Genomic DNA, 13310 nt, shown 5'->3' with positions numbered 1-13310 from the left:
CTCCACCAGGTACAGATCACTGCTTCTGCACAGTGATACTAACCAGCACTCTCACACCTGCGCTCACGCGCGCACGCGCACACACACACACACACACACACACACAACCACACTCTCTCTCTTATTCCATACTCTTGGAATGTGAAAGGAGTATGGGCTGTGGAATTAGACACAGTTAAAGTCAAATCCCATCTCTGTAACTCAGAAACTGATCAAGTCCAAATTCACTTGTATTTATGAGCATTGCTTTTGTTTTGCTTGGTAACTTTTGTGAAGAAAAGTTGTTCCAATAGCCCAGGGACACTGGAAACCAAGCTACCTAAGATTTTCCTCTTTCTCAAAGAGGAGTATCTGCAGATACTCCTCTCAAAAAATAACAACACCAAATGTAAAACAGCCCTCCTTCCCATTGTCATCCTCAAGGATAAATTTTCTATCAAATGTTTTAAAAATGAAAGCTTTCTTTACATACTCAACAGGATAAATACTATCCTATTTTACATAATGTAGCATGATTTACTTCAGTTAGTTAAGGACTTTTCTAAAACAACCTAATGATAATAAAGAAAATTTACATTTGTTTCCAATGAGACTTCTTAAAGAGCAAAGAAAACATTAAAATACCTCTAAGCAATCTATGATAAAATCATAGTGACCTACAGAGAGCAAATCACCCATTATATGTAAGTAATATGTATGAAAGTGGATGCCGTTTTAAAAACTCAAAAGATCAGGGCAGTGCCTGTGGCTCAGCGAGTAGGGCACCGGCCCCATATACCAAGGATGGCGAGTTTGAACCCAGCCCCGGCCAAACTGCAACAAAAATAGCCGGACATTGTGGTGGACACCTGTAGTCCCAGCTACTGCAACAAAAAATAGCCGGGCATTGTGGCAGGCACCTGTAGTCCCAGTTACTCCAGGGGCTAAGGCAAAAGAATCGCCTAAGCCCAAGAGTTGGAGGTTGCTGTGAGCTGTAATGCCAAAGCACTCTACCGAGGGCAATAAAATGACACTCTGTCTCTTTAAGAGAAAAAAAAAAACTCAAAACATCAAAAGAAACTCTATAATCTAATACCCTAATGATTTGTGGTATTTCTATATTCCCAGAAAAAACAAAACACTACCTGTCAAAGAATAAACTGACAGAATACAAATGTCTGATAACTAAGAAAATGCCATGAAAGCTATGTTGAACAGTTTGATGAGAATATTTCAGATCGTATATGAAACCAGCACATTGTACCCCATGATTGCACAAAGGCACACAGCTATGATTTAATAATAATTTAAAAAAAAAAACTTAAAAAAATAATAAAAATAAATTAAATAAATAAGGGCCTAAATAATTACAAAAAAAAAATAATAAACTGAAAAGAAACTGTCTCGGCCAAGAAATCTGAGGGCAGCTACTTGCCCATATCAAAAATCTGCTACGTACCTTCATTAATACAGTTGCTGGCGAGAGCAAAAAGCTGAAGTGAGCGTTCCTCAAGCAATTGCTGGTGAATATTCACATATCTCAACGTCCACCATGGTAAGCTCTAGAAAAAAACATTATGTCAGCTAAAAATAAACGAACATTTTGGAAAACCTTTTCTTACATTAATTGAGATTAATTCCTAGAATCTTATTTTTTTACAATCATGAAAGTAAATGCATTCCTCAATAAGGTTACCATCCACTGCTGTTCTTAATACTACCAACATCCACTTCTATGTCTTCCACAAAATAACAACTCACCTTCACTCTCTCAAAGCCTATATATATATTTTTGTTGTTGTTGTTTTGTTTGTTTGTTTTTTTTTTGGTTTTTGGCCGGGGCTGGGTTTGAACCCGCCACCTCCGGCATATGGGACCGGCGCCCTACTCCTTGAGCCACAGGTGCCGCCCTGTTGTTTTGTTTTTTTTTAAGCCATCGGGCTTCCTGATCCAATTGAAAACTGGTCATCTCTCTCTCTCTCTCTTTTTTTTCCCTTTGAGATAGTCTCACTCTGTTCCCCTCAGCAAAAGTGCCATGGTATAATAGCTCACAGCAACCTCAAATTCTTGGGCTCAAACGATCCTCTTGCCTTAGTCTCCCAAGTAGCTGGGACTATAGGCACTTGCCACAACCTCCAGCTATTTCTTCTACTTTTAGTACAGACAGGGGTCTCACTCTTACTCAGGTTGGTCTCAAACTCCTGAGTTCAAATAATCCTACTATCTCAGCCTCCCAGAGTGCTAAGATTCAGGCATGAGCGACCACAAGAACCCCTTGTAGGGGTTATTTTCCCCTTGTCTGAGCTTCCAGCACATTATGTGAGCTTCTCTTTGCAAACACATCCCACTGTACTTACGCCTGCATCCCTAGGTATCAATGTTTGTCATCTATCCAACAAGAGGCAGCATCATGCCTCACTCACCTCTGTATTCTCAAAGCAAGGTATTTTGCACAATCTACACAGTAAGAAATACCTTCGATTCATATATTCCCCAAAACCGGAACAATCCCTTCCACACCCTTGTGACAGCTCTTCCTTAAACTCTTCTCCTACCGACGTGGCACACTTCAATTGCTCGCTTCTCTGAACCTTTACACTGTTCCTGGAACTTGGCACCACATGAACAGCACCTGTTTTTAAGTGTATAACTCTACCTGGATCATATATTTCTGAGGGCAGATGCTGTATTTTACACATTGTCTTGACTAATGTAAAGGCTTAGTAGCTTTTTTCCCCCTTCGTAATGCTTTTTCTTATTTGATCAATTTGCTTAATTTTAAAAATAAAAACAAGAAACAACAAGCCAATACAGAATTATCCACAGTGAAGAATGGAAAACTCTCTTCTACTGTCCCAGTGCCATCCTCCCCCAGAAAAATCCATGACAGAGGTTTACAGTCTTCCCTTTCTCTATGGCACATACATATATGTGTAAGTATGTGTGCAAGTTATAAGAGGTATTTTTGATAGACTCATTCTAGTATCAAATATGATCAGGTACTGAATTATCTAAATTAATTTTAAATATGTCATTTGAATTATATGAGGCTATAAGAATTTTCCTTTTTTTAAATAGCAATACCAACCTATAGGAAATCACACCTAGTTACCAAAAAGCAGTGTTTTTTGTAGAGATGGGGTGACTATGTTACACAGGCTGGAGTATGGTAGCTTTTTACGGCATGTTCATAGCACACTACAGCCTCAAACTCCCAGACTCACACGCTCCTCCACCCTCAGCCTCCCAAGTAGCTGGGACTATAGGTACACACCACTGAGAACAGACCAGAAACTTTTTTTTTTTTAACTTTAACTTCTTCATTTGATTAAGGGGCTCCTTTCTAAACTGCTGCATACCACACCAATACCACAAATGAATTTTAACTCTACAACAAAACCTTTTCTGACTACCTATGCTGTTTTCTCAGTCCATGTAAGGAAAGGCAGAGTTATCTAACAGAAAGGAAGTTTCAGATCATTTGTAATTGAATTCTGAGGTGCTGCCTCATTTTCATTTTTTTCCTATCACTATGGACAATGAAGCCAGTCTGCACTGCGATTGGCTGCTCCTTATCTTCCGTCAGCAGTGAGTCAATTGAATTCTCTGAGGTGCTGCCTCATTTTCATTCTTTTTCTTATCACCATGGACAATGAAGCCAGTCTGCACTGTGACTGGCTGTTCTTTATCTTCCGTCAGCAGTGAAAGTCAGTCTGCACTGTAATTGGCTGTTCCTTATCTTCTGTCAGCAGTGAGAGTCAGTCTGCACTGTGACTGGCTGTTCCTTATCTTCCGTCAGCAGTGAGAGTCAGTCTGCACTGTGATTGGCTGTTCCTTATCTTCTGTCAGCAGTGAGAGTCAGTCTGCACTGTGACTGGCTGTTCCTTATCTTCCGTCAGCAGTGAGAGTCAGTCTGCACTGTGACTGGCTGTTCCTTATCTTCCGTCAGCAGTGAAAGTCAGTCTGCACTGTGATTGGCTGTTCCTTATCTTCTGTCAGCAGTGAGAGTCAGTCTGCACTGTGACTGGCTGTTCCTTATCTTCCGTCAGCAGTGAAAGTCAGTCTGCACTGTGATTGGCTGTTCCTTATCTTCTGTCAGCAGTGAGAGTCAGTCTGCACTTTGATTGGCTGTTCCTTATCTTCTGTCGTCAGTGAGAGTCAGTCTGCACTGTGATTGGCTGTTCCTTATCTTCCGTCAGCAGTGAGAGTCAGTCTGCACTGTGATTGGCTGTTCCTTATCTTCCGTCACCAGTGAGAGTCAGTCTGCACTGTAATTGGCTGTTCCTTATCTTCTGTCAGCAGTGAGAGTCAGTCTGCACTGTGATTGGCTGCTCCTTATCTTCTGTCAGCAGTGAGTAGGTTTGGCAGCATACTTTTTCCTTTTCTAGACATGAGAATTTATATACATCCAGGCAAAAAGACTGCCCTTTTAAGAAAACATGACAAAAAATGCTGAATTCTTAAAATCAGATCTAAAATTAACTCTTAGTCCCAAATCTTTATATAGGGGAAGAGAGTACGAAACAAATACAGAAAGCACAGCCTATTCTTCTACTAGAAAATATAGCAGGCCTTTGCTATTTGCCAGGAATTGCTTAACAGAAAATTTGAGGGAGTAATAAAAAAGCCAACTTAAAGCCATGCTTTATACAGTTTCTAGATCTGATCTCCTGATTACAGCACTTACTACAGAATGGTCTGATTGAAAAGTCACCCTAGGGTGGTGCCTGTGGCTCAAGGAGTAAGGCGCCGGTCCCATATGCCGGAGGTGGCGGGTTCAAACCTAGCCCCAGCCAAAAACCACAAAAAAAAAAAAAAAAAGAAAAGTCACCCTAGACAGGAACTACACTCATACTTGTCTTGTTTTATAAATATGAAAACTGATATTCAGAGACATTAACTAGCATAAGGCCACATAGCTATTAAATGGCTGAACCAGACAAATTCTGGTCAGCTTTCAAAACCAAGACTTTAAATATTAGTATGTATTACTAATTCTCGTCTGTATATTTTACAGATTAGGGGGTAAGGAAAAATCACCTTCTTTTATAGTTGCACAAAAATAATGTTACAATAAACAGCTCGGCACATTTCTCAGGTGTCAGGCTACTTAAAAATTAATTTGGATAAGTATGTGATGCTTCTTTATCTTCATTTATCAGAGAAGCCTTTTTGTTTTTGCTTTTAGAGAGTCTCCCTCTGTCACCCAGACTAGAGTACAAAGGCATGATCATATCTCACTATAACCTCAAGAAACTCTCTCATCTCACCTAGGACTACAGGTGTGTGCCACCATGCTCGACTTTTTTTTTTTTTTTTCAGGTTTTGACCGGGGCTGGGTTTGAACCTGCCACCTCCGGTATATGGGGCCAGTGCCCTACTCCTTGAGCCACAGGCACCAGACCCAGTTAATTTTTTTAATTTTTTTACAGAGATAGGACCCAGGCTGGTCTCCAACTCCTGGCCTCAGGAGATCCTCCTGCCTCAGCCTCCCCAGAGTGCTGGGATTACAGGAATTAATCACCACACCAGCCAAAGAAGAAGCTATTTTTTAATTTTAATAATATCATTTTTAATAATATCATTAACAGAATGATATACTAAAGACCCAAAGGAAAAAAACTATAATAGAAAGAATATGTTTCTTTTCTTTTTTTTTTTTTTTTTGTAGAGACAGAGTCTCACTTTACTGCCCTCAGTAGAGTGCCGTGGCGTCACACGGCTCACAGCAACCTCCAGCTCCTGGGCTTACGTGATTCTCCTGCCTCAGCCTCCCGAGCGCTGGGACTACAGGCACCTGCCACAACACCCAGCTAAAGAATATGTTTCAATTGAAAGGCAAGATTATATTATAGACTGATGGTTGCATAGTAAACCACTACAAAACAGGTCTTTAAGCAGAAGTCAAAAGTTGGCTCGGCGCCCATAGCTCAGTGGTTAGGACACTGGCCACCTACACCAAGGATGGTGGGTTCAAGCCCGGCCCAGGCATGCTAAATAACAATGACCAACTGCAACCAAAAAATAGTGGGGCATTGTGGTGGGCACCTGTAGTCCCAGCTACTTGGGAGGCTGAGGAAAGAGAATCGCCTAAGCCCAAGAGTTTGAGGATGCTGTGAGCTATGACACTAGGGCACTCTATAGTGAGACTCTGTCTCAAAAAAAAAAAAGAAGTCAAAAGTTGTTTTCTGGTGTCAAGAACTTAAGGTAATCTGCCTCTCCCACCCCATAAAGAATGACATCCAGGCTGGGCACAGTGGTACATGCATGTAATCCCAGAACTCTAGGAGGCCAAGGCAGGAAAATCCTTTGATGTCATGAATTCAAGACCAGCCTGAGCAAGAACAAGATCCCATCTGTACAAGAAATAGAAAAATTAGCCACAGTCTCAGCTTCTTGGGAGGCTAAGGCTGGAGGATTGCTTGAGCCCCAAGAGTTTGAGGTTGCAGTAAGCTATGATGAGGCCACTGCAGTCTAGCCACTCTAGCTGGGGCAACAAAACAAGACTCTGTCTCAGAAAAAAAAAAAAAAAAAGCATGATATCGTGACCTCCACAACCAGCAGACAACATATTCACTGCTTCTCCTAAGTTGTCAATAGCACTTATATTAATTTTTAAATGATGCTTAACATACTTGATGATGAAGGTTTTCAACCAACCTACAATTGTTTCACTTACTTATTAATGACCATATTCTCACTAGAAAGAAAATTATGCCATTTGGCATCTTCACGCCTTGGTAATACTTTCTTTGCAGCAAAGGACTAGTCAAATTATAAGACAACTGAGCTCAGGCGGCACCTGTGGGTCAAAGGAGTAGGACGCTGGCCCCATATGCCGGAGGTGGTGGGTTCAAACCCAGCCCCAGCCAAAAACCACAAAAAGAAAAAAAAAAAAAAAAAGACCACTGAGCTCAAAACTTATGGAAAATTTTTTTACTCAAGCTACTATGACATCAGCACATTACCTATCCAACAGGAAGAAAAAAAAGCAACCCTCTATCCAAACTGACTCCTAATCCTCTGGCTCTCTTTTTTTTTTTTCTGACACAGAGCCTCAAGCTGTCACCCTGGGTAGAGTACTGTGGCATCACAGCTCACAGCAACCTCAAACTCTTGGGCTTAAGCAATTCTCTTGCCTCAGCCTCCCAAGTAGCTGGGACTACAGGCGCCCACCACAACGCCTGGCTATGTTTTGGTTGTAGTTCTCGTTGTTTGGCAGGCCCGGGCTGGATTCGAACCCGCCAGCTCTGGTGTATGTGGCACCTTAGCCACTTGAGCTACAAGCGCAGAGCCTCCTCTGGCTCTCTTGAGAGCTAGCAATAGAGGCATCACTTCCCTTCTCCCTCTCCTTTAAAACAAATTCAGAGGAACCCCTTGCACAGTACCAACCAAGTCTACATAGAACATCTCCAGATCTGTGAAGATATGAGGCATGCACTGAAAGCCCTGACTTCACAGTGCAATACGTCAATAACAAAATGCATTTGTACTCCACGAATATATACAAATAAAAAATAAATGGGAAAAAGAAAGAAATATTGAGCTTCTTAAAAATCTTCAGCTAACACTTAAAAACTGGAAGATTTCACATAAAATTTAGATTTACTATTTCTGATACTACAGGCGCTATATCAAACCAAGTTGCAATAATCAATGCAGGAGTCAGCAAGGTACAGTCTGTGGATCCAAATTCAGCCTACGGAGTTTTCACACTGCCGTGCAGCAGAGCCAAATAGTTACAAGAGAGACCACACACTGCAGTGCTCACAACCTCCACTGAACAAAGACTCTTTTTATCTTTTTTTTCTTTTTTGCAAAGGCAAAGATTGCGATGATCTCTTTCATATTTATACAATACCTCTACGATGACTTTTATAGTGGAAACTCAATATTTGTCAGTAAACATTTTTTCTAACAAGAATCAGTTGCATGTACCTTGTTAATTATACAAAAAAATCAAATCACTTCTAACAAAACCATGTACACAATTAATGGTGCATTAAATACCTACTCTATCTTTCCTTTCTTGTGGCTATGGTCACCTCCTGTTGCATATCAGCTTTCTGTGAGTATAAGTATTTCTCCTCACTAGTTTACATAAATCATTTAACAGATATTCAAAAAATGCTCTATTAAATCCAACCGCCCAAAACAACAAAACAAGGTAGGACAGAAGCCATTGCATTTTTTTTCTTTTTTTTTTTTTTATTAAACCATAGCTGTGTACATTAGTATGATCGTGGGTCCATTGCATTTTGGTCATTGCTCATTATCCTTACATGAAATTCATAAAAACTATGAGGGATGCTTTTAAATCTACATTTAAGACTCTGAGGATGAATGTTTATACATATACACACACGTACAAAAATCCTATTAAAGAGAATCAATGTAATTTCATTTTGTATTAGATCGGTCTTATCAGGGAAGAAAATTTTTTACTTATTTTCAATAGATCCTAAAATTAAATACCTAGAATAAGACTTTAAAATATATATATACCAAGACACTGTCAGGATCACACTTACAGTCTGGTGTTAATAAGCACAAAAGCCACACCTGGGTATAAATCTCACGGATCCTTCTCTTGCCTTACCTGATCAGCCGTCAGTTTATGCCTTACATTCACTAGGATAATACGTGCCAACAGCAACAGTATAGGCTTCAGGGTCAGGCTGTAGACTGATTCACCATCTAGAGTGAGCAGGCTCAAAACAACTGCATCCAGTCCCCTGACCTGAAAAAGTTTGTAAACTAAGATGATATAATTGAAAAAAACAATAACATTTATATGTCTTGTAACAATACATCAATTTTCTTTTTTTTGTTTTTTTTGTAGAGACAGAGTCTCACTTTATGGCCCCTTGGTAGAGTGCCGTGGCATCACACAGCTCACAGCAACCTCCAGCTCCTGGGCTTAAGCGATTCTCTTGCCTCAGCCTCCCGAGTAGCTGGGACTACAGGCGCCCGCCACAGCACCCAGCTATTTTTTTTTGTTGTTGCAGTTTGGCCGGGGCTGGGTTTGAACCCGCCACCCTCGGCATATGGGGCTGGCGCCCTACTCACTGAGCCACAGGCGCCGCCCAACAATACATCAATTTTCTAGTTAATTCACCTTTGAAGCAAAGACATTAATCTATTACACCGCCTTGGCATTGGACAGAATTATAACATTATTATTACAGATACCCTTAGAGATCTACAAATCCAGCCTGCCCTGACAGATGGCCACCCATTTGCTCAAATGTTAGAGGAACAGAGACCTCAAGAAAATGCTAGCATTGAAGAATCATCACAGGCTCACAGATTGGCTTACAACTTGCCTTAGTTTTGGAAACATCCATAAAAGTTAAGTGAAGCTCAGTTTTCCTGACTCCCAAATCAGTGTTCCCCTTGCCACCCCATGTGGCTTCCCCACAGATCTCCCTATTGCTTCCTGTCCCTCAGCAAGGCCCAGGGCTACACGAAGCATTAGGAGGGCCTCAAGACAGGGCCGAGAGGACACCAAGCCTTCTGACTGGCACTACAGCATAGTGGTGTACATAAACCTGCATACAGACACTCGGAGAGGATCCAGTTTGGAGAAGAACTCCATTCACCATGAGTTCAGTCTTGGACATGATGAGTCTAAGGAATCTTGTGAGAACCCCAAGCAGAGGTACTCAATGCACAGTGAAGATACTGACTTGAGAACGGAAGAATCTGCCTAATGTGGCCAAACTGGACTTGCAGCTTCACTGAATCATCTTCTAAATTCAGATGGATGTAACAATCTTATTTCCTAAAGTCGAAGCCAAACTGGTGAAGCACAAGATACAAGCCATGCCTTTATGAAAAAGAATCCTATCCCAATCACTTGAGTCAAGAAACATGTCTACCTGTTATACACAGATCATTCTTCTAAATGAAACCCCTAAATATGTGTATAAAGAACAAGTAATTTAACAGAACAATAAAAACTATACAAAGAGATACCATATGACACACCGCCTGGTTATCATCACCTCTGATACTCAAGCTATGGTATTAATACAAATGAGATTTACTATTTAAACTGTACATGTTGGGCGGCACCTGTGGCTCAAGGAGTAGGGTGCCGGTCCCATATGCCGGAGGTGGCGAGTTCAAACCCAGCCCTGGCAAAAAAAAAAAAAAAAAAAAAAACTGTACATGTTTATATGCTCTTTCAAATGTTTGAGGTATTTCCAGTAGAAAAGTTAAAATCAAAGACTTAAAGTCTCCTATTTTCTGGTCGGACCCCCCACCCCCAGCAAGTCTTATCTTTCACTGGTTATCCAAGTTTAAAGAATCCTCTTCCCACAAACACCATGCTGCTCTCTTCTCTATTTCTCTGCTCATGTAACTGCACCCGGAACACAATTCCTCCTCTTCTCCACCTAGCTACTTCCCAATAAAGGCTTCAGGGTTGAGCTCAAGATCCACTCGCATCTACACGGTCTTCCTTGACAAAATCTAGTTTCCACAAATCTCTTTGTTGAAGTATATATCTATTATGGCCTGGACTTCTCATGAAACTGATTTCTGTACTGCTTTGAATGGTTACCTGAATTTAGAGGTGCTTCTACCCTAATAAAGCAGAGAAAGTACTAGATTTGTGATCAGAAAATGTGGATTCTAATCCCACATCTATAAGACCTCTAACAGATTTCTTTTACCACCCTGAGCTCTAGTCTTCTCATCTATAGAATACCTGAAATCTAGAAACAGCAAATTGACAATAATACATGTGAATCACATACCAGTCAAACCACACATCAGTGCCTCTTATATGTGTATAAATGACTATGACTGTTTCGTGGATTTCAAACCTATGCTATATGGCCATAGAAACCAGAAACTGTTTCTTACACAATTAGAAACAGAAGCTAAGTGGTTCACATAAGAAAACTGCTGGGGGAGGATGGGTGGAAGGAGGGTGATTGGTGGGATTACACCTATGGTGCATCTTACAAGGGTACATGTGAAACTTACTAAATGTAGAATATAAATTTCTTAACACAATAACTAAGGAAATGCCAGGAAGGCTATGTTAACCAGTATGATGAAAATATTTCAAATTGTATATAAAACCAGCAAATGGTACCACAATTGCATTAATGTATGATTTAATTTAAAAAAAAAAAGAAAGAAAGAAAACTGCTAGATAACTGACATTCTTCTCTTTTAAAGCCATAATCCTTGGGTCCCTCCCCTTTCTGGATGAAAATCCTTATAAAGTGTAAATTATAAATTCTTTTTAGATATAAGATACAAAAGATCTTTTAACCTTTCAATACTAATGACTCAGAGTCAGCATGATGAATTTCAAATATTTTATTGCAATACGTACAGAGCTAAATATTCTGTTTTACACATTATGCCTGCTTTTGTATTTCTCTTTCTGTCCCACTATCAAATTATAAACAGCAATCTCTGAAAATTCTATTCCATGTTCACTTGCTACTTCTGATTTTGAGAAACCAGGTAATAGAGTAAACAGGTAGGGTCCTTATTGCGACATAAGCTTTGGATGCTAAGGGGCTCTTTTCCAGGCTAAGTGTTAGATACCTATGCTCAAGATAAACAATGTGGCTGGATAAATCAAAGTTCTTACTTTGATTTAAATTATACGTCTTTAGTAGCTCATCTCCAACTCATCAAGTCCTATGTATATGAGCTTAAAAATTCCAGAAGAAAAAAAAAAATTCCAGAAGAACTCAAATTCTATTGACGACCTATTTATGCAGACCCATATTATCTTCACATATGAATAATAATTGTTTTCACCAGGAAGCCCCTCTGTTGTGCCAGGTACTTTAAGAAAGTATTTGTTAGGGTTGGACGCGGTGGCTCACACCTGTAATCCTAGCACTCAGGGAGGCCAAGGCAGGTGGATTGCCTAAGCTCATGAGTTAAAGACCAGCCTGGACCAGAGCAAGACATCATCTCTTACAAAAAAAAAGAAAATAGAACTCAGCGCCTGTAGCTCAAGTGGCTAAGGTGCCAGCCACATACACCAGAGCTGGTGGGTTCGAATCCAGCTCAGACCTGCCAAACAACAATGACAACTACAGCCAAAAAATAGCCGGGCGTTGTGGCAGGTGCCTGTATTCCTAGCTACTTGGGAGGCTGAGGCAAGAGAATCGCTTAAGCCCAAGAGTTTGAGGTTGCTGTGAGCTGTGATGCCTCCACCCTCTACCAAGAGTGACATAGTAAGACTCTGTCTCCAAAAAACAAAAGAGCAGCTAAAAGAGTTCCATAAAATGGAGAACATATAAAGAGGAATCTGAGACTGACGATGGAACGTATAGAAATATCTGAAAATCTGATCAGCGTAAAAGCATCTTTAGTAGTTTTGTGCAAGCCATAAAGCCATGTTTCTTTCCTACCTACTACTAACTCCAACTAATTGAGACCTGTTCATAACAAATAAATACCACAATATTAATTATATACGACATTTTCAAGAGACCTACCTCACTGAAATGCTGGAGCAAAACAGATGGCAAAAAGTCCTGAGGGTGTAAATCCACAAGAGGCCCTGTCCAGTTAGTCTGAACAAAAAGCTGCAGACTGCCCACACCAAGCAGGAATACCAGCTGCTGTCTGCATATAAGAATGGTTAAAGATATAAATACGAAACATTATCATTGTATAATCTCAAGCACATTTTTTATTAAGAAAAAGATACGCTGTGTTGAACAGTGCAGAAATAGAACATTTCCATCATCACAGAAATTTCTCTTATACAGCACTGAGTCAGGCCTTATCAGGCATGTGTAACTTTTCTTACATTCTATTTAACAGCTCTGACACTACCAGAGGTATGGAAAATTGACTTTACACAGAAGAAAACTAACAATAAAAAGTTGGTGCCAGGGCAGCACCTGTGGCTCAAAGGAGTAGGGCACTGGCCCCATATGCCAGAGGTGGCTGGTTCAAACCCAGCCCTGGCCAAAAACCGCAAAAAAAAAAAAAAAAAATGTGGTGCTAACATTTTACTGATCCTGTAACACCATCTGCTAAAAAAGAAAAAAAAAACCTAGAAATTGAGTCAAACCTCTATTTTTCAATGCTGTTTTGGTTTAAGACAGGAGTAGGCAAACTTTTACAAAAGGGACAGATATGATGTATTTTAGGCTTTCCATGTCACATGTGTATGTTTGTTTGTTTCTAACAGTTTAACAATGTATAAACCAGCTGGATGTGGTGGCCCACATCTATAATCCTGGCAGTTTTTTTTTTTTGTTTTTTTATTGTTGGGGATTCATTGAGGGTACAATAAGCCAGGTTACACTGATTGCAATTGTTAGGTAAAGTCCCTCTTG

The 13310-nt window shown here is 40.2% G+C and overlaps 1 protein-coding gene across 2 annotated transcripts in view; it reads right to left on the bottom strand.

The window, feature by feature from the left end:
• Positions 1-13310, bottom strand: part of TTC27 (tetratricopeptide repeat domain 27) — a 191176-nt gene that overhangs the window by 173155 nt on the left and 4711 nt on the right. For both annotated transcript variants that reach the window (XM_053588033.1, XM_053588034.1), the window contains exons 3-5: positions 12459-12588; positions 8579-8719; positions 1439-1541 (exon numbers count right to left, since the gene is read on the bottom strand). In XM_053588033.1, the coding sequence (XP_053444008.1) occupies positions 1439-1541; positions 8579-8719; positions 12459-12588 (374 nt within the window). The remainder of the gene's footprint in view (positions 1-1438; positions 1542-8578; positions 8720-12458; positions 12589-13310) is intronic.

Source organism: Nycticebus coucang, chromosome 4 (assembly GCF_027406575.1).
Source record: "Nycticebus coucang isolate mNycCou1 chromosome 4, mNycCou1.pri, whole genome shotgun sequence".
Classification (NCBI taxonomy): Eukaryota; Metazoa; Chordata; class Mammalia; order Primates; family Lorisidae; genus Nycticebus; species Nycticebus coucang.
Note: the sequence above shows the minus strand (reverse complement) of the source record. Positions and strands in the feature narration are given on the sequence as shown.